Source organism: Hypanus sabinus, chromosome 28 (genome assembly GCF_030144855.1).
Source record: "Hypanus sabinus isolate sHypSab1 chromosome 28, sHypSab1.hap1, whole genome shotgun sequence".
Taxonomy (NCBI): Eukaryota; Metazoa; Chordata; class Chondrichthyes; order Myliobatiformes; family Dasyatidae; genus Hypanus; species Hypanus sabinus.
The window spans coordinates 6,592,927-6,619,320 of NC_082733.1; the positions used below are offsets into that span (position 1 = coordinate 6,592,927).

The 26,394-nt window shown below is 43.0% G+C and overlaps 1 protein-coding gene and 1 long non-coding RNA gene across 2 annotated transcripts in view; one reads left to right on the plus strand and one right to left on the minus strand.

The window, feature by feature from the left end:
- Positions 1 to 24,537, minus strand: LOC132382402 (uncharacterized). Its single transcript, XR_009508306.1, has 3 exons — positions 24,376 to 24,537; positions 7,866 to 7,976; positions 1 to 214 (listed from the first exon to the last, which is right to left on the minus strand). It is a non-coding gene; the product is annotated as an uncharacterized LOC132382402 (long non-coding RNA).
- myzap (myocardial zonula adherens protein) overlaps positions 1 to 26,394 on the plus strand; it is a 105,053-nt gene that overhangs the window by 38,399 nt on the left and 40,260 nt on the right. The window contains exons 3-5 of the mRNA XM_059952556.1: positions 12,411 to 12,485; positions 22,430 to 22,576; positions 23,715 to 23,807. Coding sequence (XP_059808539.1) covers positions 12,411 to 12,485; positions 22,430 to 22,576; positions 23,715 to 23,807 — 315 coding nt within the window. The remainder of the gene's footprint in view (positions 1 to 12,410; positions 12,486 to 22,429; positions 22,577 to 23,714; positions 23,808 to 26,394) is intronic.

Below are 26,394 nucleotides of genomic sequence, written 5' to 3' on the forward strand. Positions count from 1 at the left end.
GGCGATATATTGGCTTTTATTGACTGGAAGAAGGAACAAGCAGTGGTTGACCACCATACTACATCCTGGAGACTGAGAGCCGGGCTCAGGCCTCAATCACCTTTATACAGGGGTCTGTGGGAGGAGCCACAGGAGCAGTCAGCAGGGGGGGGGATGTCCAGACACGTATATGTAGTTCACCACAGCTGGAAATATGCAGCTGGTCAGGCAGTATCTGTGGAGAGAGAAACGGACTTAATGTTTGAGGTCAAGGACCCTTCCTCAGAACTGGGTGAGAGATTAAATAAATCTGTTCTAAGTCAGAAGAGTAGTCCTGTTTACAGAGACCATCAGGGTTTGTATGCAGTGCACACTCAAAAACCGAAGTGAGGGTCACAAACAGTTATAACCATTGCTTTGCTTCTGGCCTGACAAGAAGTACAATGGAAACTATGAGGGAAGAAGACATGCAGGACTGCATACTTTGAATTTTTACTAATAGATTGCAAGTTTTCAGAATATTTAGTGACCTAATTCACCTAAATTCAGGTTCCTCCACATGCCATCTCTGAATAACTGCAGGAACTCTGAGAGATATGTGGAGGGAGCTGAGTGTTTGCAGTGGGAGTAAGAAACAAACAGAGAATGAGGGAGGTGAACTTGTAATGGCATTGGGTTCCGTATTCACAAAGCTCAACTCAAAAGATGACTTTAAGCCTTATTGGCGATAGGTATCCTGGGTACCCTCACCGTGGAGAGGTTTACAGTATCCACCTACTTTTCAAAGACCAGCTGACTTCCCTGTCTAGCCTCTGCAGTGAGGTTTAGCTGCTAACACCCACTGCGTGAGTGGTGTATTCACCCCACCTACAAAGAGGAGATACTTCCAGTTAAGAAAATAACTTAAACACAGTTAGTTTGTTTCTAATGATACACATTTAAACTCAGACAAATGATTCTTAACACACATGAGCACTCACAGAGGATTTATAATTTATAAAAGATTTCCAAATTACAAAAGATTTATGAACTACAAGAGATTTCCAAACACAGGTACAATTCTTATGAACTTGTAGAAAATACCAGCGAGTATCAGATAACTGAGTCATCCATTCCAGAAACTTTAGGCTGAAGAATGGATTCTAGTTCTTCTTTCACTAACCCCACCTTCCTGTTGGTCTTCTTGTCATTCCTAATAATTCACCAATTTTTCCTGATATTTTCTACTGGATTACATCATCTGCATGTGAAGCATTCCAGCTACCTGGGACAAAGTAACTCATACAGATAAGTTTCTGGTGACAGAGATCTCAAACATCCACAATTAATGCTGTACAGACTCCCTAAGTATACACAAACATCCCGACTTGTAAGCGTATTTGATGTGTTTGGTGACAGAACCACGTGGTCTTGTGTATGGCTAATGAAGAAAAGTTGTCGGGTTACTTTACTTTGCAAAGCGGTGTGTCCAACTTCAAACTGATTGCTGTTGGCAATTTACATTAAGAACTGAAGATTTGGTTAGAATAAGAGAAGACACCTAGACACTTTTCCTTATTCGTATGTGATAAACACAGGAGACTGCAGCTTCTCTACCACACTCCTGAAATTTGCCTTCAACGATTCCTTGGAGGTCAATTTCAGAAACGGAGTACAGCCCAAAGTCGTCACCATGATGCAGCTTTAGCACTGGTGTCTGGCTGGAACTTCACCCCATCATAGACTGCACACGTCAGATGTCCTGACACGTTAAATGTTGCATGTGTTTGAATGCAAACTGATTCATTATTACAAGTTTTAATGACAACTTGCAATTTCATTGCCACTTTACCATAGTTAATGATTCAGTGAAAAATTAGCATTGGAATTTGGCCACATTCCAGCAATGCAAATGGTAGTGCAAGGAAACAACTCACTCAGAAATGTTTAGGTAGCTTCTTAAAAAAGGTAGCAAGGTTTAGACAGGAACCGCCAGGAGACGAGGCTTTAGAAGCTGAAACTTCCCACCAACATTGAAGTTAAGGATTAAAAGTTGGCCTATACTTATATTGTGTTGGCCAAAGAGACTGCACGTGCTGGAGCTTAGGGCAACACAAAAAAGTGCTGGAGGAACTTGGCAGTGCAATGAAGTGCCTTGCTGGCATGAAGCTCACGAAGGAAATGGTAATGGTAATGGCAAACCCTACAGAACACAGAAACTCAGTCATTCAGGCAGGGAAATAGACAGCTGATGTTTCCATTGAACGACGGGGCAGAGGGCAGGGGTGGAGATGTATACAACACTCCTGAGTGGCGTCCTCTCCCCTGAGAGAGCAGGCAGGGTGACCGCTTCAACAAGCACCATGGCCATTGGGAGCTCTCTTTGCCAGCCATTTTAATTTTCCTCCCCATTCCACAGCAGAATATCTGTCCTTAGCCTCCTTTGCTGGCTGGGTTAGGCTAAATACTAACTTTATATTCTGCAGGGATACTCTGCTACCCAATAGCCTGAATATTGATTTCTCTAAATTATGGTAAGTGCACCCTCTGTCCTTTTCTCTCTCCTCCTGATCTACCCAGTTCCATCTGTACTCATCCCAGCAACCCCCATCCCCTTGCTTATTTCTCTATTTCCCCTCCTCCCCCCAAACCATTTCCATCTGCCTTCCCCACCTCGCTCACTTCATTCCTTGCTCCACCCTCATCTCCTGTCAGGTTTCATCATCTCCGACCTCCGGTTCCACTGTCACCTGCCGGTCCTTGTTTCACCCCTCCCCTTCACCCTTCTGCACTGGCCGTCTCCCTCTGCCGGATGAAGGGTCTCGACCTGAAATCTCTGTTGCCCACTTCTCGGCAGCAATGCCACACGACTTGTTGATTTCCTCCAGCATCTTGCGCATTGTTTAACATAATGCCTGTTCCAACCATGGGGTGTTGCAAAGATCTTTTCAGCTAATTAAATGCAATTGTTACAGCAATATTCAGATTCAGTTTATTGTCATTTAAAAACCACAAATGCAATGCAGTTAAAAAATGAGACGGCTTCCTCCAGAATGATATTAACAAAGCACATGACAAAACAGTCCACACCAGAAAATCCACATAACGATTGGCAATCCCCAATCCAGTGTCCAGAGAGGCTGCTGCCTATTAATATCGTGCTACCGTCTTAGCGCGTTCCCCGGAAAGGAGAATATGACCATGGCTAGACCATCTGTGCTAAGGATGTTGATTGTGCAATTAAAAACATGGTGCAGGATGGCAAGGAAAATCCTGGCTCTTATTCAGGATGGTGCTAGTGCTTTATATTTACATCCAGCTCCAAGAGCAGATCCAGGTCCCAATATCATGCCTCCTCTGCAAGACAACCAAGCAAGCACCTGGCTGGATTATAGTGTCACAGTTCATACATTTCAGTTTACATTCACAACCTTTTGACTTGGAAACATAAATATTATCGAGTGACAGATAGCTGAGTGGAAGTACATAAAATGCTAGAACTAGAGCAAGGTAGATACTTGGGCAGTTAACTGGATGGAGCAGGTTAGAGGGAGAGGCAAGACTGGAAGCAAAATTCAGGAACTTTAAGGCCAAGGCAATGTTTAACTAGGAGTCAATGTCTGTCAACAAACATGGGCAACGGAGCAATGGGTTTAGTCAAAATAATAGCATAAACTACAACTTGATTGTGACTCAGCACCTAAGCCCAGTGTGAGACCTCACAATCCATACAGACGTAACCTGTTCTGTATAGACTGTGTTTAGATGGTGTTGCCGCCTGCCTGGAATGTTGTCTCCACACCCCTCTGCCCACGGGAGGACTGCAGTGAGGAGGAGCTGGTGACCCACCTCTTTGCACACTGTGGGTTCTCGGAGAATTTGTGGAGGAGGATGGAAGGGACAGTGTCGAGGTTCGTCTCCAGCAGCTGCGTAACAGAGGACTCTCTGATCTACGGGCTGTTCCAGGGACGCACACCGAGACCAACATCCGGTGCGGCTGGCAGGTCATCAACTCAGTCAAAGACGCTCTTTGGTCGGCCCGAAACTTGATGATCTACCAGCACACAGAGATGTCCGTGGGAGAATGCTGCCGACTGGCACATTCTCTGCTGCAGGAGTATGTGCTGAGGGACGCACTCAAACTCGGTGCAGCCACCTCAAGGGCCCGGTGGGGAAGGACAACAGTCTAGGGCTCTTCTCCCACGGGAGTTGAGGGGTAAGGGGGGGCAGGGTGTATACCCCTAAACAAGTGTATGTAAATATGGAATAACAGAGTGCCACGTGGGTGGCAAAAAGTGTGAAAATGTAAGACAGTAATGGAAACAATTGTAAAGAATTGAAAGCCATCGATTGGTTTATTGTATATAATTTTATTTTTGCAGCCTGTCAGGCAAAACTGGGACCACTGCTGTTCCCACCCTGGTGTAAGAATGGTTACTCTTTCTGCACCATAGCAGTAACGGTGTTGTTCCAGGAGCTTCCCGGTACCGCTCCAGTGCTGGTCTGCCGAACTGCTGAGGCTGAGTGGAAGTTTTCACTGTGATCCGTCCACATACAGGGGCAGACTTGATCCTAATCCACTCACCTCATCTGATTTTACAATACATCATACATGGGCCATGTCACATGGAGAGCAGAAGTGGAGGGAGAGGGGTTGGGGAGTTGGGCCTCACTGGATTTAACGGCAGTGTTGGCCAATATTTCCCACCCCTACAGTGGAGTGTGGTGTGTGGACACAGGCTGCAGGCAAGGAGGGGAGGAGAGGACTCGGACTCCCAAGCAACACGTTGGACAGTAGCAGATCGGCCTTGGGCTGGGGAGAGTTCTTGCACAGAGCATGACCCACCAACAATGCTATAACCCCACCCACCCTGACTGCACTCTTCCTGCCTCCATTTTGTCGAGCTTTGGGCTAGAGTCATATAGAGATACAGCACAGAAAGAGCCCATTTAGACCACAAAACAGCCATCTTTAAGCCAATCGTATCCAAATCAATTTTATTCTCTCCACATTCCCATCAACTGCTCCAGATTTTACAAGGAGTGCCAAATGGAGTTTCATTTGGATAAGAGCAAGGTGTTGTATTTTGGAAAGTCAAATCAAAGTAGAACTTTCAGAGCAAATGACAGGGCCCAGGAAAGTGTTGTAGGATAGAGGAACCTCAGAGTTCAAGTGGAATCACGGGTAGACAGGGTGGTGAAAAATGTTTTTGGTATGTTGGCTTTCATAAGTCAGGCCATTGGATGTAAAGGTGGGTGGTCATGGTAAGGTTTTACTCGACACTGGGGAGGCTGCACTTGGAGTACTGTACTGACATCTGGCTGCACTTTGCTCGGTAAGATGTTACAAAACTGGAATGAGTTCTGAAAAAATTTACAAGGACTTTTCCAGGAGCTGTGCGGCTGAGCTATAGAGAGAGGTTGGACAGACTGGGACTTAACTCCTTGGAGTGCAGGAGACTGAGAGGTGATCATATAGAGGTGCATTAAATCATGAGGGGCATGAATAGGGTGAATGCACGCAATCCTTTTGCCAGGATTGGGGCAACTTTTTTAGACTCAGACTGGAAAATGAGCTGCGACAGGAAGTGGTTGATACATGGATAGGAAAGCTGAGAGGGTTATGGACCAAACCCTGGCAAACGGGTTGACTTTGGATGGGGCATCTAGGCTGACATGGATGAGTCGGGACAAAGGGCCTTTTTCAGTGCTGTGTAAGTCTATGTCATTGAGAGCATAGAGTCTCTCTAACCGGACAGTGAGAGCGTCTATTAAACATGGTTTCCTCTCACACCTGCTGTGAAGGTGTATGAGTCTCCCTTGAGAACTCTTAAATTTCTCTCTCTACAAAAACAAATGTTTCATTGCTAATTTGTACAAAAAATAACAAGCTTTCCTCAGTAAGATACCTGATTTCATTTCTTTTATTTTTAACTGCTCTTAATTTTTCTCAGTTGTTGAACATCTTTTGGCCACAAGGTTTAACCTCATGTGTCTGTAACACAAATGTCTCCCTTAGCTCTGGGCTGATATATCAGCCTCAATTTGTGTGCTCAAATTATTGACAACCGCTAGCAGTTTGCCTTTGGCAAAGTATGTAATAATCTGGTGAGAGCACCACACACAACAGGCTAGAGGAACTCCACAGGCCAGGCAGCATCTATGGAGAAAAAGTACAGTTGATGTTTCGGGCCAAAATGTTGATCGTACTCTTCTCCATAGATGCTGCCTGGCTGCTGAGTTCCTCCAGCATTTTGTGTGTGTTTGGATTTCCAGCATCTGCAAATTTTTTCTGGTTTGTAATAATGTGGTTTGAGACTGGTTTCAATAGTTTGACTCTTTAATAAATAAGTCTTTTGACATGTGAAACCATCTATTTCTTTAATAATAGTAGCTAATGCAGGTTAATTACCCCTTATCCGAAATGCTTGGGGCCAGAAGTTTTTCACATTTTGAATTTTGGATATATAATGAGATAGTTTGGGATTGCTGTAAGAACTTAAGAAATAGGAGCAGGAGTAGGTTATCTGGCCCATCGAGCCTGCCCCGCCATTCAGTCAGATCATGGCTGATCCGGCCATGGACTCCCCTCCACCTATCTACCTTTTCCCCCAACTATGCAAAAATCTATCCAACCTTGTCTTAAATATATTTACTGAGGTAGCCTCCACTGCTTCATTGGGCAGAGAGTTCCAGAGATTTACTAAACAGCCTTAGTCTTCCATTTGTTCGTCGCACTTGTGTGCTTAGCCCCTTGCTCTCCTCACTTTACACTTATGACTACGAGGATAAGCACAGTCCGAGTGCAGAAGGAGAGACACAGACATGGAAGGAACAGTTCACTGAGGCTGAACCAAAGGTGGTGGTGAATCAGCACATAGGAGGGAGATTGAAAATCTGGCTGAGTGGTGCCACAACAGCGACCTCTCACTTAACGTCAGCAAGACCGAGGAGCTGATTATTGACCAGGAGGAGGAAACCAGAGGTTCATGAGCCAGTCCTCATTGGCATCAGAGGTGGAAAGAGTCAGCAACTTTAAAGTCCTCAATGTTATCATTTCAGAGGACCAGTCCTGGGTTCAGCAATTAAGAAGAAACCAAAGCTGCATCTCTACTTCCTTTGCAGTTTGTGAAGGTTCGGCCTCATTCAAAGATCCAAAACACATTTATTGTCAATGAATGTATAAATATTACAACTTTGAGATTTGTTTGCTAAACAGGTAGTCACAAAGCATCTAAAGCTTTGACAAAATTCATGGAGAGCATATTGAATGGCTGCATCACAACCTGGTATGGAAACACCAAAGCCCTTGAACATAGTGGATATGGCCCAGTTCATCACGGTTAAGTCCTCCTTACCGTTGGGTGCATCATGAAACATTGTCGCAGGAAAGCAGTATCCATCATCAGGAACCCCCGCCACCCTGGCCATGATCTCTTCTAGTTGCTGCCATCAGGAAGAAGGTACAGGAGACACAGGACTCACACTATCGTGTTCATGAATTGTTATTACCCCTCAACCATCAGGCTCTTGTACCAAAGGGGTAACTTCACTTAACTTTACTTGCCCCTGAAATGTTCCCACAACCTGTGGACTCACTTTCAAGGAATATTCAATGCATGTTCTCAATATTTATTGCTTATTTTTTAATTAATATTATTTCTTTTTGTATTTGCACAGTTTGTTGTCTTTTGCACACTGGCTGAATGCCCAAGTTGGTGCAGTCTTTCATTGATTCTGTTATAGTTATTACTCCATGATGGACTTATTGAGTATGCCCACAAGTAAATGAATCTCAGTTGTTTATGGTGACATATATGTACTGTGATAATACACTTTCAACTTTAGGTGCTGAAACTCTTAATAGCGTGTTAGATTTTCATCAGTGACAATCTTGGAAAACTCACCAATAAGTTTATCTGTTAATTTGTGATCAGCAGGCACTTCATCATCAGAAGTCTTTAAAAATTTCTTGCCATGCCATTTCTGCTGGAGGAGCTCAGTGGGTCAGGCAGCATCTGTGAAGACAGAGAGATGTGGATGTTTTGTGCCGAGACCCAGTATCAGGTTTGAAAGTGTAGAGATGGAGAAAGACAGTATAAAGAGGACAGTATAGAGACAGTATAAAGAGGAAAAGGACAGTATAAAGAGGAAAAAGGAAGGAATGTTATCCACCTGTTCCTCCCATCCCATTACCCAATTGTTTTTCCCTTTCCCACCTCATTCCATCACCCACACAATATGCATACTCAGTTCAAGTTCAACTTTAATTGTCATTCAACTATACACATGTATACAGCTAAACAAAACAGCATTCCTCCAGGGCGAAGGTACAAAACACACACAAATGAATGGTGCATGGGATGTTTTCTTGGAATTGAATTGAATTGACTTTATTGCTTACATCCTTCATAAGTGTAACAGCCTGGGAAAGGTTTCACTGCTAATGCAATGGTTTCTCTGTAGTAGCGGTGTTTGGGTTATGGCTAGAAGTAACGGGGGCTTTGGAATGTGTGACATCCAACAAAGGCAGTGTTTTTTTTCTTGTTGCATGCCTGAGAGCGAGTTAATCTGAGTCTTTTGTTTGGCGAGAGATGAGGAGAGAAACCGTGAGAAAGGGGAGGTGGTAGACTGCAGGATGGAGTGAACTTGGAGTGGGAGTCGATGAAGCCCGGGGAAATCGATGGAGGACTAACGAAAGGGAAACCATGAGATCCAACTTGTGCACGTTAGACTGTTTCATTAAAGTGGGCCCTTTTCTTTTGTTTAACTTTACTAACCCTTTAGTCGAATTAAGAATTAAAAAGCTAAATCATTTAGTTCCATATGGTGTACTGTCTGTTATTTCGTGGTACTGATTTGTAACGGGGTAACATCCACACAAACAAAAGGTTTTACATCTCAGATTTCACAAGTTTGGTGGGGCCAGAGACTGTTGTCCCTAGACTGACTCTGCCGGCTGAACCTGAGGGTCATGTATACATGAGGAGTAAAATATTTACATTGCATCTCTGTCTGAATGTGTAACTTATAGTAATTTGTAATAATGGTTTGTACAACAGGACAGTCAATATAACATAGAAATACAATTGTATCAGCATGAATTAATCAGTCTGAAGGCTGGTGGAAGAAGCTGTCCCAGAGCCTGTTGGTCCTGGCTATTATGCTGTGGTACCGTTTCTCTGACAGTAGCAGCTGGAGCAGTTTGTGGTTGGGGTGACTCGGGTCCCCGATGATCCTTTGGGCCTTTTTTTACACAGATGTCTTTGTAAATGTCCTGAATAGTGGGAAGTTCACATCTACAGATGCGTTGGGCTGTCCGCACCTCTCTCTACAGAGTCCTGTGATTGAGGAAAGTACAGTTCCCAGTGATGCAGCCAGTCAAGATGCTCTCAATTGTGTCCCTGTAGAAAGTTTTTAGGATTTGGCAGCCCATACCAAACTGTCTGAGGTGACGCTCATTTTGCAACAATCAGCTTGCAGCATTTGCTCATCTCCTACCCCTCCCACAAATGGTTGCACCTGCACATTGTCCATCCTTGGCGTATGATGTACAGAGTTCACAAGAGCCATTCTGGTCAGTGGGACACGAGGCTCGTCCCTCACCGGAGGCAATTTGGAGGACTCATCCCCACCTTTGTAGGAGCAGTGGGCAACTCTGGACGTTCCAATTGGACTTGTTTCTAAGGGGCTGTTTTGCGAGAAGTCATAGTATATAAATAACATGCAAAATTATTTTAAATTTATTTTCTTGGGAACTACAGATTAAAGTTGGTAAAAGGCCAAGTAGGGCAAAACCCAGGGTATCGCCTTATGAAACATTACGACATTTTGATCGGACTCACAAGCAGATGTTATGATCCCAGCCCCCTCCTTTGTGAGAATCGCAAGGGGGGGGGTGGTCAGTAGACCCAGGAAGTGAGAGAGAGAGAAACGTGAAAAATTGCACGTCCCACCAGGGATACAGAATAAGATGCCAGCAACTATTGTCTCATGGAGACCACGTGAAAAGCCCTCGGGCAAGGTGGGCTGGTTGAGAGAGAGATTGCATCATCCCAACCTGATTGACACCTGCGACCCCGTGAGGAAGTATAAAGGAGAGCCCCAGGGGGACAGCCCCTCAGACGCACCAAGAAGACACGAGAGAGTGGTCCCGCAGCAGCGGGAAGCCATTCTGAAGGAAGCCACGTGCGTTAGATTCCGGGATTGGAATTTGTGGCTGGAATCACAGAAAACCGCTTTTAACTAACATCGGGGAGAGGAAACCAACGCTCCCCCGATTTCACGGAAGATTCATCAAGACTCGGCAAGTTCTTTCTCTTCTCCCCCAATCTCTCTCTCTCGGTCGCCCCACGTGAAACCCAGCGATTTCCAACGGGCTGAGGCCGGCAGCCTTCTGAGTGACTTTTATATTCCCAACGGACAATCTATTAACCCCTAGACACCAGCAGAGCTCACTTCTTAATGATGATTATTACTATACCCGCGCTTTAGATTGAATGTTGACAATGTGCACTATCTGAATGTATGTATTAACCCTACTTTTGTGTCCCTTTACGAATAAAACATTTGAAAATAGTGACATCAGACTTCAACGGACCTCTCTATCTTTGCTGGTAAGTTATCCAGTTACGGGATCCGTAACACAGATCAGAGCAATTGGTGGCAAAAAGCCTGAAGTCGATTCTTAAGCAGGTGGGCTTAGTAACCTTTGTTGTCTTGTGGAAACGATGTGCCTCTGCCACAGTGATTTTCATGGATAAGACCTTTGGATTTTTGCCACATGATTTCTTGCATTTTGTTCTGATTTGAGGGATTGTACTTTTTCCATTTCTTCACCAACTCAAAGGTCATTTGTGTCTGTTGATAGGATGGGAATTAATCTGACAATATCTTTTGTCCTCTGAAAGATAGGGGTGGACTGAAATCCCTACAAGAATGTGCACTGTATCAGTAATTGATAATTGGTTGATTAATGCCACATGTACTGTGATAAAGCTTTTGTTTGCGTACTATCCTGACAGATCATTCCGTAAATAAGTACATTGAGGTACGGTGAAAGAAAAAAAACCAGAAGACAGAATATAGTGTTGTAGTTGCCCAGAAAGTGCGGGTCAGGTAGTTTGCCGACTTGCACCTGACCTGGCCGACAGTAACTCAGGTCCTCTGTAATGTGATAAATTATGAAGTGTTTTGACAAGGCCATGGGTGCAAGATTGATTGCCCTATCTACAGATATTCCTGCAGTCAGTGTAGTTACGGATTCCCTGGCTGAGAGGTTTGCTCTGTGAAGAGAGACTGAGGAAATGTTTTTCTGGAGTTTTAAAGAACGGGAGGGATGTCATTGAGATCTGCAAACTTCAAAGTGGGGCTGATGAGGTGAATACCGTGAGGCAGGAGACATAAACGGTGGAGGTACAGTCCAGTCATTCAGGACTGAAGGGAGGAGAATATCCTTTGTGCAAACAGTTGTAAGCCTTTTTGAGTTTCCAATCTGGGGCGGCTGAGGCTGCTCAGTCACTTTGCGTGTTTATGGTTCAAAATGATGGAAATAAAGGGAATTGGAGGATAAGAGCGAATGAGGAAACACCATCAGTCACAATGGCAGAGTCAGTCAAGCCTCCTTCTGCTCCTGACATTTAGTGATTTTTGAATTTTCTGCAGATTGAAGATTAAAGTTGAAGTTATTATTTCAAGACACCATGGAACTGCAGTTGATGCAGTTGGAGTTGGGTTGTTAATCTGTAATGCAAATTCCCATTCAGCTATCACAATTACTGGAGATTACATTGTGGCATGCAGGATCAGTGCTAAAACTGGCTGCTGAATTCTCGGTCGTTAAGCACAGTATGGTGCAGAGCCTTGTGAAATGGGTATATCCCGGTTTTGGTCTGCTCGATATCTCCAGCTATCTAGTTTCAGCCAGGGTGATGTTGTTGCCTTCAGCTGAAGCCTAGAGAGCAACCCAACAGGCTCCTGTTTCAGTTCAAGTGGTTTCAACTCTGCTTAATTCAGTGAAGGAGAACCACACTTCGTATGCCATGCATTATGTAAATCTGCATCAGTTTTATTATAATAAAATGGAATGAGTCATAAAATGAGGTGGTTGTGACTGTTACCACAAAATCTTCTGTGGGTATGAATTGAGTAATCCAGCAAATGTAGCCACAGGCTAAGCAATGTTATGTTTAAAAATAGTTCATTGCTCTTACGTGGTATGAGAAATTAGACTCTACTAAGAGACAGGAATCTTATTTTAATTTAGAATGCCAAACTTTATCATAAAATTTATATTTTTCAGCTAACTTATAAAGTTTTCTGCTTCACTTCACCATAATACTTCCCATTGGAAGTTATTATTTTATTTGATATCTGGTTTCAAAAGGAAAAGGAGACCTGTGAGACGCTTACAGATTGAGTAATGTTGCTCTCAAACTCCTTTCTTGCTGCAGGAAGAGAAAACAAGCACAGGAAACAGGAAACAGCCTGGATCTCTTCATGCTGAAAGAGACAAATCCTCAGTTCTGGTGAGTGCCATGGATAACACAGGAGCCACTGGTCCTCCTGTAGGATAGTGTCAGTATGCCGCATTGTCTCTCCTTTAAATGTGGCAATACAGTCCTGATCTCCCATCTCTCACCTCGTGTCTCTGGTCATTAGAATGGGCTTTTTACTCCTTTCCCCCAGTCCTCTGACTCCCTGCAATTCCAGCCACGAGACAGAATGGAATTATTGTTTGGAAGTACAATGTGCTGCATATTTTAGAAAGTACACTTTTGAAAACTGTTCCTGCAGTTTCCGTGTTCTCATATCCATCCTCTTAATGTCTGAGGGTGGATAAATCCCCTGGACCTGATGGAATGCACCCTCGGGTTCTGAAGGAAGTAAGTGGAGAGATTGCAGAAGCATTAACGATGATCTTTTAAGAATTGATAGATTCTGGCATTGTACCAGATGACTAGAAAATTGCAAATGTTACTCTACTATTTAAAAGGGTGGGAGGCAACAGAAAGGAAACTATAGAGCTGTTAGCCTGACATCAGTGGTTGGGAAGCTGTTGGAATCGATTGTTACGGATGAGATTACGGAGTACCTGGAGGCACATGACAAGATAGGCCAAAGCCAGCATGGTTTCCTGAAAGGAAATTCCTGCCTGACTAACCTACTGTAATTTTTTGAGGAAATTACAAGCGGGATAGACAAAGGAGGTGCAGTAGCTGTGGTGTACCGTACTTGGATTTTCAGAAGGCCTTTGACAAGGTATGCACATATAGCTGCTTAGCAAGATAAGAGCCCTTGGAATTACAGGGAAGTTACTAGCATGGGTGGAACATTGGCTGAACAGCAGAAAACAGAGAGTGGGAATAAAGAGATCCTATTCTGGCTGGCTGCTGGCTACCAGTGGATTTCCACAAGGGTCGGTGTTGGGACTGCTGCTTTTTACAATGTATGTCACTGATTTGGACGATGGGATTCATGGATTTATGGTTAAATTAGCCGATGATACAAAGATAGGTGGAGGAGTGAGTAGAGTTGTGGAAACAACGAGCCTGCAGAGAGACTTAGATAGTTTAGGGGAATGGGCAAATAAGTGGCAAATGAAAAGCAATGTTGGAAAGTATGTGGTCATGCACTTTGGTGGAAGAAGTAAATGGGCAGTCTATTGTTTAGATGGGGAGAAAATTCAAATTACAGAGATGCTAAAAGTCCTTGTACAGAATATCCTAAAGGTTAACTTCACAGTTGAGACAATAGTGAAGAAGGCGAATGTAATGTTGGCCTTCATTTCCAGAAGTATAGAATATAAGAGCAAGAATATGATGTTGAGACTCTATAAGTCACTTGTGAGACCACACTTGGAGCATTGTGTGCAGTTTTGGTCTCCTTAGATTAGAAAGGTTTTTCTGACATTGGAGAGGGTTCAGAGAAGATTCACGAGAATGATTCCAGGAATGAAAGGGTTACCATGTGAAGACGTCTGGCAGCTCTTGGGCTGTATTCCCTGGAGTTCAGGGGATTGAAGAGAGATCTCATAGAAACATTCTGAATGTTAAAAGGCCTGAACAGATTAGATATGGCAAAGTTATTTCTCATGGTAGGGGAGTCAAGAGGGCACGACTTCAGGTTTGAAGAATGTCCATTTAGAACAGAGATGCAGAGAAATTACTTTAGTCAGAGGGTGGTAAATCTGTGGAATATTTTGCTATGAGTGGCTGTGGAGGGCAAGTCATTGAGTATATTTAAGGCAGAGGTCGATAGGTTCTTGATTATCCAGGGCATCAAAGGGTATGTGGAGAAGGCAGGGGAGTGGGGATGACTGGAAGAATTGGATCAGCCTGTGATTGAATGGTGGAAATGACTCGACAGGCTGAATAGCCTACTTCGCTCCTATATCATATGGCCTTATGGTTTCCACATCCGCCCCTGAGTTGGCATCCCAATAATTTCCTTCTCAATGATCAACTCACAGGTTTTAAGACTCTGCCCCAGAATCCCATCATTTGCCATTCATCCTAAAAACTTTTCTTGATAATTACCCATGTAATTATCATGGTAAGACGAAGGAACACATACCAATCCTCACAGAAGGATCAGAAGTGGAGAGAGTGAGCAGTTTCAAGTTCCTGGATGTCAAGGTCTCTGAGGACCTAACCTGGCCCCAACATATTGATGCAGTTATAAAGAAGACAAGACCGTGACTATACTTCATTAGGAGTTTGAAGAGATTTGGTATGTCAACAAATACACTCAAAAACTTCTATACTGTGGAGAACATTCTGACAGGCTGCGTCACTGTCAGGTATGGTGGGGGGGGGCGGGCTACTGCACAGGACTGAAAGAAGCTGCAGAAGGTTGTAAATCTAGTCAGCTCCATCATGGGTACTAGCCTACAAAGTACCCAGGACATCTTCAGGGAGTGGTGTCTAGAAAGGCAACGTCCATTATTAAGAACCTCCAGCACCCAGGGCATGTCCTTTTCTCACTGTTACCATCAGGTAGGAGATACAGAAGCCTGAAGTCACACACTCAGCAATTCAGGAACAGCTTCTTCCCCTCTGTCAACCTATTCCAAAATGGACATTGAACCCTTGAACACTGCCTCACTTTAAAAATATGTATTATTTCTGTTTTTTGCATGATTTTTAATCTATTCAATATATGTATAATGTAATTGACTAATTTATTTAATATTATTCTTTTTCTCTCTGCTAGATTATTTATTGCATCGAAGTGCTGCTGCTAAGTTAACAAATTTCACGTCACATGCCAGTGATAATAAACCTGATTCTGGTGTCCTTCTGAGCCTCCCAATCCATCGGTATTTCAAATTCAAAGTCATCCTAATGCCATCAGCCCTTCTGCACCTCCTTTACCCACTGTTCCTTAGTCTACTCTCATTTAGTGGAGCATACAACACTCCCTCAGTCTGCACTTCCATCGTAAAAATCCTCAGAAACTCTGTTGAGGCGTTTATATTAGAAAAGGATGTACTAGCATTAGAGAGGAGGTTCATGAGAATTATCCCCAAAATGAAAGGGTTAATGTATAAGGAACATTTGATGGTTTTGGGCTTGTACTCACTGGAATTTAGAAGAATAATGGGGGGAATATCATTGAAACATACTGAATATTGAAATGCATAGATGGAGTGTTTCCCATAATGGGGTGATCTAGGACCAGAGGGCACAGTCTCAGAATAGAAGGATGTCTCTTTAGAACAGAGATGAGGAGGAATTTCTTTCACTAGACGGTGAAATTCATTGCCACAGAAAACCGTGGAGGCCAGTTCATTGAGTATATCTAAAGAGGAGGTTGATAGGTTCTTGCTTAGTAAGTGCATCCAATGTTATGAGGAGAAAACAGGGGAATGGATTTGAGAGGGATAATAAATCAGCCACAACGGAGTGCCAGAGCAGACTTAATGGGCCAACTCGCTAATTCTCTTCCTATGTATTATGGTCTTGTGCATGTCCCTATCTACAAAATCTGTCAGTGCGTATACGAATGCAGATGAACTTTTGACTAAACTATGTGCATGGCTTTGCACCAACATTAGTTTGAAATGGCCACCTTGAATACAGGATGCTCGGTTGTTTGCTACTATTGAACTAGACTGCTTAATAGTACTTGCAGCAGCACCAAAGGTATCCCCCGATACTACACCGGCAATGAAGACGGACTGTTGCTGCTTGTGACAGTATCAGGAGACGAGATATAGCCAGCGAGATTAGAGTTAGGTTCCGTCAGCAGTAGGCGTAGTGAGGAAGCAGACATGTTATTATGAACATGAACAGTTTGAGCAAGCTTGACGATCTGTCCCGTGTACAGCCCATGTGGAGGTGAAGCAGGCAATAGAGTTGGGGATGTGCATAATGTTGGTGAATCTGCCAGCTCCAGGATCCACAGACTTGAGCACTTTAAGAGCTCTGCAGAAAGCCCTGTAGGGTTCACTCTGATGTTTGAAGGTTCTCAAGGAATAATATTAGTTATTATGGTGGACCTAAATCTTGAGGGAAGGTTGAATCTGAGCATGGGAGGGAGTTTCAAGGTGGGGGGTTATATGGGAGGCAGGGTTTGAGGGTCGGCACAACATTGTGGGCCGAAGGGCCTGTAATGTGCTGTACTGTTCTATGTTCTATGATCCTAAGGGATGGAGTTTCAAATGCAACTTGATCCAGAGGAATGGAACGTCAGGATCGCTGATGATTCAATTTCTTATTACTTTCCAAAGATGTGTACCTTGGCAGGTTAGTGGGAGAACTTGAGTGAATTTTTTGGGAACGTGGGGAGAAGAAAAATGGGATATATGTAGGAATGGTTTAAGTGGCTGGTTGATGACCAGAGTAGAGTCAGTGATTGCAGGGTTTCTGTATGAACCTAGTGGTCTACAACCTGCAGACCAGAGTAAGCGGCTACAAAGAAACTGCCCAAAAAAACAGAAGGAGATGGAGAGTGAGGCAGGGAGCTGATTGTCTTTGTAGGGTGAAACCCTTTGACTTGGTAATGAAATTCGGTACAGAAGACCTGAAGACACACACTCAGTTATTTAGGAACAGTTTCTTCCCCTCTGCCATCTATTTTCTAAATGGACATTGAACCCAAGTACACTACCTCAGTACTTTTCTATTTCTATTTTTGCACGACTTATTTGTCCAGCTCTTTAATATACAGATATATACTTACTGTAATTCTTTTTTTCCTATATTTATCATGTCTTGCTTTGTACTGCCACTGGAAAATTAACAAATTTCATGACATATGCCAGTGATATGAAACCTGATTCTGATTCTGTGATTGGACAAATGAATCGAGTCCCCTAGTGAAACAGGGCAGATGCAGAGTTTCCGAGTTCATCAGCTTTGTGGTTTCAGATGAGTCACAGCAATGTGAGGGAGTATACGTGGAAGGCAGTGCTGTCTTGTGGAAAGGTGCTGTGGGGTCCCTGGTATTGGGAGAGGCACTGAGGAGAAGAAACTGTTTACAAGAAACTGTACTAGTGGCTAGAGAGAAACTGGTGAAGAGATGTAACAGACGGGTCTTCACATGGAGTGGCTGTAGAGTAGTCTTGGAGAATCTTCCACACAGAATGATGCTTGCTGACTTAGAGCAGGTGAGAGATGGCACAGCTATTCAGTGTTCTGGTTCCTTTGTTGGCCAAGGAATGGGATCTTGGTCCTGTTCAGTAGGAGAAGCTTTGTATATTCACTTAGTGCACCAAAAGCTTGTCTCACATACTGTTCATACAGATCAAGTCATTACCCAGTGCATTGAGGTAGAGCAAGTTAAAACAATAACAATGCAGAATAAAGTGGAACAGCTACAGAGAAAGTGCAGGATAGGTAGACAATAAGGTGAAAGATCTTTCACAACCATGCAAATTGCGAGGTCACACACAAAATGGTGGAGGAACTTAGCAAGTCAGGCAGCACCTATGGAGGGGAATATACAATCAATGTTTCAGGCTAAGATCTCCAACTTTTCAGCATCTGCAGACGCTCTTACATTAAATGACTGAGCTCAAGAGTCCACCTTACTGTACTGGGGAACCATTCAACAATCTTATTACTGAAAGGTGGAAGCTATCCTTGAGCCTGGTGCTACATGCTTTCAGGCTTTTGTATCTTCTGCCCCGTGGAAGAGGGGAGAAGAGAGGATGCCCAGGGTAAGTGGGGTCTTTGGTCATCAGAGCTGGAAATGAGCTAAGGTAGTTGTGAAAGACTGGGCCATGGAAGTCCAGATTGTTCAAGATGTATGATGTATAACCAAGCCAAGATTGGAAGATGCTCATTGCAGTTGAGGGAGGTTCCGTTGACAGACCACGGCTGTGAAGGAAGGTCGTTGATGGCACTGGGAGAAATGACACAAAGTGATACACCCATACTCTCGCTGGTTTAAGAAGAGAAGGACAATCGGGATGCAAGACAGCAAGAGAATAAAGGCAGGATTGCAGAGAGTGAAAAGATCACTCAAGTCAACAACATAAGGGACGTAACTGTTGGGTTGGTGATAGTTATTTACCACATGCATTATGTTCTTGCAGTTATAGTTATTAGTCAGCTAATGCATGTTTAAGTAAACTCACTGTACACAGCGTACTCAAAGTAATGCTGATAATTATGTTAATATGAAAAAGGTGGGGAAGGATGTTTTAAACCAAAGTCGAGGTGGTTTATTGGAATCACTGGTACTGGAGGCAGGCTCCTCAGAAGTGTAGGTACAGCTTGTAGTGAAGGGTTTTGTAATTGAGAGGACTAAGAAAATCAGTTAATTAAATGTATTGATATACATATCTATCAGCAATAATTGATGGTTTCAAGAGTTTATTATTTGCTTTTAAAGGTGGAAGTCAATGCAGCTTTTGTTGTGAACAATGGGAGTCTATCTTTAAGAACTGAGTTTATCACATGGTATGACCTCGATACCTTATTGCACGAGACACTGCAGTGTGGTTTGAGAGGGCTGCCTGCATTTAATGATGTTCTGTTGGGCGGTGTTAGCAGCAACACTGCACTAGCTTGTCATTCCTTAAAGCTTCTTTAGTTCTCTATTCGAATCCTCAGCTGCTGATCTGGTTGATGGTGTGGGGACAGCACAGTTCAAGGTGAAAGCATGCAACCCGAGAAGGAGGTGATGTAGTGTTATGTTGCTGCACCTGGAACCGTGGCAGTCTCAGTGTCACTGCAAGTGGCAAATCCTCACAATACCCCTCTAAAACCTGTGAGCTCATCCTCAGTGTGCTTGTGTAACTGTGTTGAGGGGCAATTCATCAGAAAGCTAGTGATCACTATGTTCTCGTTAAATACAGTCTCACCCAAGTGCTAGTTATTGGGTATAATCATACTGAATATTGAAAGGGCTAGACAGCATGGACATAGAGACAATATTTCCATGAGTGGGGCATTCTATGGCCAAAGGACACAGCCTCCGAATAGAAGGATGCCCCTTTAAAACGGAGATGAGGAGAAATTTATTTAGCCAGAGGGTGATGATCCTATGTAATTCATTGCCACAAATGGGAGACAAATCATTGGGTGTACTTAGAGCTGAAGTTGATAGGTTCTTGATTAGTAAGGGCATCAAAGGTTACAGGGAGAATGCAGGAGAATGGTGTTGGGGCGGGTAACAAATCAACCATGTTTGAATGGTGGAGCAGACTTTATGAGCCAAATGGCCGAATTTGGCATCTACGGCTTAAGGTGTTATGGCCTATGATCTAGTCAGCATGGTTTTGTGTGCATGGTCAAACTAGGGATATCAACAAGGCTCTATGCAGGGGGAGATTGAGTTATTTGAGGAGGTAATGAAGAGGACTAAAGGTTCTATATGTTGTTTACATGGATTTTCATAAAGTACTTGACAAGATCTGTCATGGTAGTTTGGTGCAGAAGATTGAGTCCACAATGAGATGGTATGTTGGGTACAAACTTGGTCTAGTTCTAGAATGCAGAGGTTATTTGTGGAGAGATATTTTTCTGACTGGAGGTTTGTAACCTAAGATATTCTACAAAGATCTGTGCTGGGACCTTTGTTGCTTATAATATAATGTGGATGAAAATGTAAATTAAGAATCGGAATCAGATTTATTATCACTGACATATGTCGAGAAATTTGTTGTTTTGTGGCACCAGTACTGTGCAAGACATAGAAGTTACTATAAGTTGCAAAATAAATAAATAGATCAAAAGAAGAAGAATGAGGTAGTGATCATAGACCATTCAAAAATCTGATGGTGGAAGAGTAGAAGCTGTCCTTAAAATGTTGAATGTTGGTCTTCAAGCTCTTGTACCTGCTTCCAATGGTAGTAATAGGAAGCGGACATATCCCGAATGGGGAGGGTCCTTAATGATAGATGCTGCCTTCCTAAGACACCACCTCTTGAAGATGTCCTCAATAGTGGGGAGGGTCGTACCTGTGATGGAAATGGGAGAGCCTACAATTATCGGCAGACTTGCAATCCTGTGCAGTGGAGTCTGGTTTGGAGGGGCCACTGCACAGAATTTCCTTATTTTTGCTCTCTTTTTAGACAATAGACAATAGACCATTCGGCAGAAGTAGACCATTCGGCCCTTTGAGCCTGCACTGCCATTTTGAGATCATGGCTGATCATCTACTATCAATTTTTTTTGCACTACTTATTTAATTTATTCATATATTTTTATTGTAATTTGTAGTTTTTTATTAGGTATTGTAAGGTACTGTTACCGCAAAATTACATATTTCACGCCATATGCCAGTACCTCATTCTGATTCTGATGCAGTCAGAATACCCCCAGTGGTACATATATGGAAATTTACAAGAGTCCTTTGTGATATACCAAATCTTCTCTTACTCTTAATGAAGTACAGACACTGGCATGCCTTCTTTGTGATTGCATCAATGTGGTGGGCCCAGGATATTGAGATATTGACATCCAGGAACTTGAAGCTGCTCACCCTTTCCACTGTTGACCCCTCAGTGAGGACTGCTGTGTCCTGGTTCTCCTGGTTTCCCTTCCTGAAGTCAATCAATTCCTTGGTCTCCCAGACATTGAGTGCAAGAATGTTGCAATGCCACTCAAATAGCTATGTATCTCAGTCCTGTTTGCCTCCTTGTCACTGTCTGTTCTTATTAGTAAGTCTAATTATTAGCAAGTTTGCAGGTGATGCTGAAATTGGTGGAGCTGTTGATAGTGAGGAAGTTTGTCAAAGGATATAGCAGGATTTAGATCAGTTGGAGATGTGGTTGACTGAGTTCAATCTGAAGAAATGTGGGGTAATGCAAGCACAAGATTGCAGAGCCCTGAGAAACATTGGTGTACAGAAGGATCTTGAGGTGCAAGCCTATAGCTCCATGAGAGGGGCAACACAAATGGATAGAATGTTAAAGCAGGCATGCAGCATGCAATGCCTTCCTCATTTGGGAAATAAGGTATAAAATTTGGCAAGTCATGTTGTAGCTGTATAAAGTGTTGAGCAGGACATCTTTGGAGTATTGTTTGCAGTTATGGTCATCACACTATTGGATGTAAAGGCTTTGGATAGGGTGCAAAAGAGGTTTACAAGATGTCATTTGGATTAGAGATTTTGGACCTACTTAGATTGTTTTCTCTGAATTGTCAGATAGGAGTATGTAAAATTATGAGAGGCATAGATGGGTGAAGTCTTCTCCCATGATGAACAGATCAAATACTTTCAAGGAAAGCTGAAAATAGGAGATTTATGAGGCAATCTTTTCAGTCAGAGAGAGGTACGTGCCTGGAATACCCAATGGAAGTGGTAGAAGCAGATACAACAGCAACGTTTTGAAAGCATTTAGATAGCATGATCCGCAGCTGAAGAGCAGATACATGAGCAGGCAAATGGGACTGATTTCATTTGGTGTTGAGGTCCATAAGACCATGACATTATAAGATAGAGGAGCAGAATTAGGCCATTTGGCCCATCAAGTCTGCTCTTCTGTTCAATCGTGGCTGATTTTCATTTCTGAACCCCATTCTCCCAATAACCCTTAACCCCCTTACCAATGAAGAGCCTATCATCCCTGCCTTAATTATACTCGTGTCATGGCTTTCACAATCCCCTGTGGCAATATATTCATCAACCTATGACTGATGAAATCCCTCCTCATCTCAGTTTTATACTGAGGCTGTTCTTCAGATCCCAGACTCTCCTCCTAGTGGAAGTATCCTCTCCAAGTCTACCATATCCAGGCCTTTCGGTATTTGACCTTTCAAAATCTGGTATGTTTTAATGAGATTTTCATCCCACCCCCCCCCCTCCCCCCCACACCCGTCATCCCTCTGAAGATTGAGTACAGGCCTAGAGGCATCTAACACGCGTCCTTGTTCCCATGTTTCTAAGCTGTTCTGCTCCTTATTTGAATGAAATTCTCTAAATTGTAAGGAAATGTATAAGGCGTTGGTATTGCTGAGCACGGAGCAATCATTCTGTGTGTTGGTACCTTGACTAAATGACCTGTTACTTCTCCTAGCTTCTTCAGAATGGCCTTGGTTCCAATACCACTCCCAATGGCACTGTGTATGGAGTGGTCCAGCGAGCGGACACAAATAAAGCCGAGGTGGTTGTGTACGAATGGTCGGTGAACCAGCTCAAGGAGGAAATGAACTACATTAAGGAGGTACAACATTTCATGCTTCCTAATCACTCTGGGTTTGTTTAGTCATTGGCCATTGGCTGTGCAAGAAGTGCAGCCAGAACCAGAGATAGCTCTCCAGCAGATCTCAGTGAAGATCTGACACCAGTTAGCTTCAACTTGGGGAAGGTGGACACCTCAGGTATTCCCCAGTCACCTGCAGTCAGACCCCCCCACTGGTCTGGAGGGATGGCCATGGAGAAAGAAAACCCAGATCTCCGTTCCAGTCCAGCTCTGTGTTCACCTCGATGTGGCAGCTTGCTGTGCACAAGCTGATTGCCTCGTTTTCTCCGCACAATAGTGACCAGCTTTCCTTCAGGATAGTCTGTTTGCCTCATTGCCTGATTACCTGTCCCTTTAGTTGGCCTACAGTGAGAAGCAGAAACATAGTGCAGTACAGGCCCTTTAGCCCATCATTTCATAACAACCTTTTAACCTACTCTACAATCAATCTAACCCTTCTCTCCCACACAGCCCATAGCCCGCCATTTTTCTTTCATCCACGTGTCTATCGAAGAATCTCTTAGATGTCTCTAAGGTATCAGTCTCTACCACTTCCCAGGGCAGTGTAATCCAGACCATTACCACCCTGTAATAACCCTCTCTCTAACATCTCCCCTAAACCTTCTTCCAAAGGATGTACTCTGACATTATCCATTGCCTCCTGTGTTATGCTTTGTAACTTCAAAACAGTAAACTAATTCAAAGGAAGACACAGGAGTCTGAAATGTGAGTCCTACTTCATAAGTGAGGCATGCACATATCACGAGGTAGGGTGATGACATAAGCAATTCATGTATTTATACATATAACCCACAATGAATAATTTAAGCAAAGAAGAATGCTTAATCAAACAATACATATGTATATACACACAAGATTATTCAAATATTACTGAAATATTAAATACATAACAACCTGGAACAAAGCTGTCCACTCTCTCTATGCCTTCTATAATACACCACAATGCAGTCACCTCTTCTCCTCCTCTGCTTCAAAGAGAAAATCCCTGGCTCGCTCAACTGTTTTGCTGGAATAAAAGTCAGAGGTCTTCGCTGACTGAAGAGAATGGGTATTTGGTGTGGAGAGTGGTCCTTGGGTTGAAACATTATCTGTTTACTAGGTGCGGCAGTCACTGGAGCAGGTCAGAGAGCAGATGTTTGGTGAGTTCAATGGAATGAAGCAGAGAATGCAGCAGCTGACGGATGAAGTGAAGGTGAGCCGGTACAACTACGGTATATGACCCCTGTCTACGTTGTTACATCCACCAGCTATCTCCCCTCCTTTCCAGTCAGATAAAGGATCTCAGCCTGAAATATCAGCTGTCCATTTCCCTTCACAGTTTGTTTTTATATCCCAGATTTCCACATCTCTAGTCTCTTGCATCTCCACAATGAATGGTACAGCCATTCCTCAAGTACTGTTGTAAATGGGGGTTTATTCTCCAAGGCAGACTTAGTGAATCAGCAGTTTAGATGATTTCACAATAAATTCAGTCAGTTAGAATATCAAACAGGCAAACTGTGTACACCATTACTCCATGTCAATGTTTAACGCGTTGATCCAATTTCCAATCCCGGGGAATCCAGGTTAGGTTCTATACCACAAGCATTCACTCTACACTTATACAGGACTGTACACGAGGGGTATCTGCACGCAGATCCCCCACAAAGTGCAGACTTACAGATGCATGCACATATGTCTTCCTTCCACCTGCATAAAGTTAAAGATGCACATTTTACCCTCTAGAAAGCCCTCAATGTACATTCCTGCCTGACACTTACCTTCAGACACTTCATTTCTGCTATAACTTAAATTTTAAAAAAAGCCAGATGAAGCTAGATATAGTCCAATCAAAGGTGGTGATGAATCAGTATATTGGAGGGAGATTGAAAATCTGGCTGAGTAGTGCCACAACAACAATCTCTCACTCAATGTCAACAAGACCAAGCAATTAATTATTGACTTCGGGAGGAGTGAAGTGGGAGTCCATGAGCCAGTCCTGATCAAGGAATCAGAGGTGGAGAGGGTTGGGTACGGTTATTCATTGATTCTAGTGTGATGAATCAGCATATTGGAGGGAGATTGAACATCTGGCTGAGTGGTGCCGTAACAACAATCTCTCACTCAATGTCAGCAAGACCAAGTAATTAATTATTGATTCAGGAGGAGGGAAGTGGGAGTCCTGATCAGGGAATCAGAGGTGGAGAGGGTTGTGTATGGTTATTCATTGATTCTAGTGTGTTTCTTGGACTTATTGTGTTTGTCTTCAAGAAAATCAATCTTAGGGTTGTATATGGTGATGTATATGTAAATAATTTTATTCTGAAATTCAAACTTTGAGATAATTACACACCAGAAGTTCTCAGTGTAATAACATGAGCTGGGATTTACCTGCTCCTCATTTTTATACAATTCTATTCAACAGTAAGCTGAAAATATTTGAGAGTAAGATGCACCTCCCCTTTTACAAATATTGCCTAGGAGTGAATGTGTATTTTTTCACAAAGACTATAAGAAATAATGACAAGTTTGTAAATTGTTGTGAGAGTGATGTATTTGTTGTTCAGCTTCCTTCAGTCAGAATTTGGCATCTGGGACCATACACCTTACAGTACATCAACACAACACACCAAAATTCACAATGTACTGTTGTCTAATTGTGGGCCCTAATATTTCAAGACTTGAGGTAAATATTTTTTTAAAAAGTTATGACCTTAAAGCTGATTCTTTTTAGATCAGCTTCCACACCCAGTCACCACTGAAAAGCAAACAATAGCATATTGTGCAATGTCTTCATTTTATTCATTCTTTCTGAAGTGGCCAAAAACCAGCATTTATTGCCCATCCCTAATTGCCCTTGGGGAAAGTGATATGAGCCACTAGTGAAGGTGCTGTTGCAGAGGGAGTTCCAGAGTTTAGACCTAGTGAACTTGAGGAACAGTGAACAACGTGTGAGAACAGGGAGAGCATTGAAGGACGATGCTACAATCGTCAAAGGGGATCAATATGCAGGTAGATTGGGAAAATCAGGTTAGTGCAGAATTCCAGGAGGGAGAAATTTCTAGAATGCCTACAAGATGGCTATTTAGAGCAACTCATGGTTGTGATCCAGAATTTTCTCACGGTTACCATCAGGTAGGAGATACAGAAGCCTGAATTGGAATCAGAATCAGGTTTATTATCACTGGCATGTGATGTGAAATTTGTTAACTTAGCAGCAGCAGTTCAATGCAATACATCAAGCAGAGAGAAAAGAAGTAAATCAATTATGTATATTGAATAAAAACACAAAATGCTGGCAGAACTCAGCAGGCCAGACAGCATCTATGGGAGGAGGTAGTGACGATGTTTCGGGCCGAAACCCTTCATCAGCACTCCAGATTGTATTTCTGTTTTTTGCACATTTTTAATCTATTCAATATAGGTGTACTGTAATTGATTTACTTAATATTATTATTATTATTTAATTTATTATTATCATTTTCTACATTGTGCATTGCCTTGAACTGCTGCTGCTAAGTTCACAAATTTCCCGTCACATGCCGGTGATAATAAACCTGATTCTGATTCTGAAAGCTTAAGGTAAAAGAACCCTTCGGGAAAGTGATCATAATATGATTGAATTCACCCTGAAATCGGAGGAGAAGCTGAAGTCAGAATATCAGTATTACAGAGGAGTAAAGGGACGGCAGAGCAGCAATGGCTGGAATTTCTGGGAGCAATTCGGAAGGCACAAGGTATAACCATCCCAGAGAGAAGGAAGTATTCTGAAGGCAAGATGACGTAGCCAAGGCGAACAA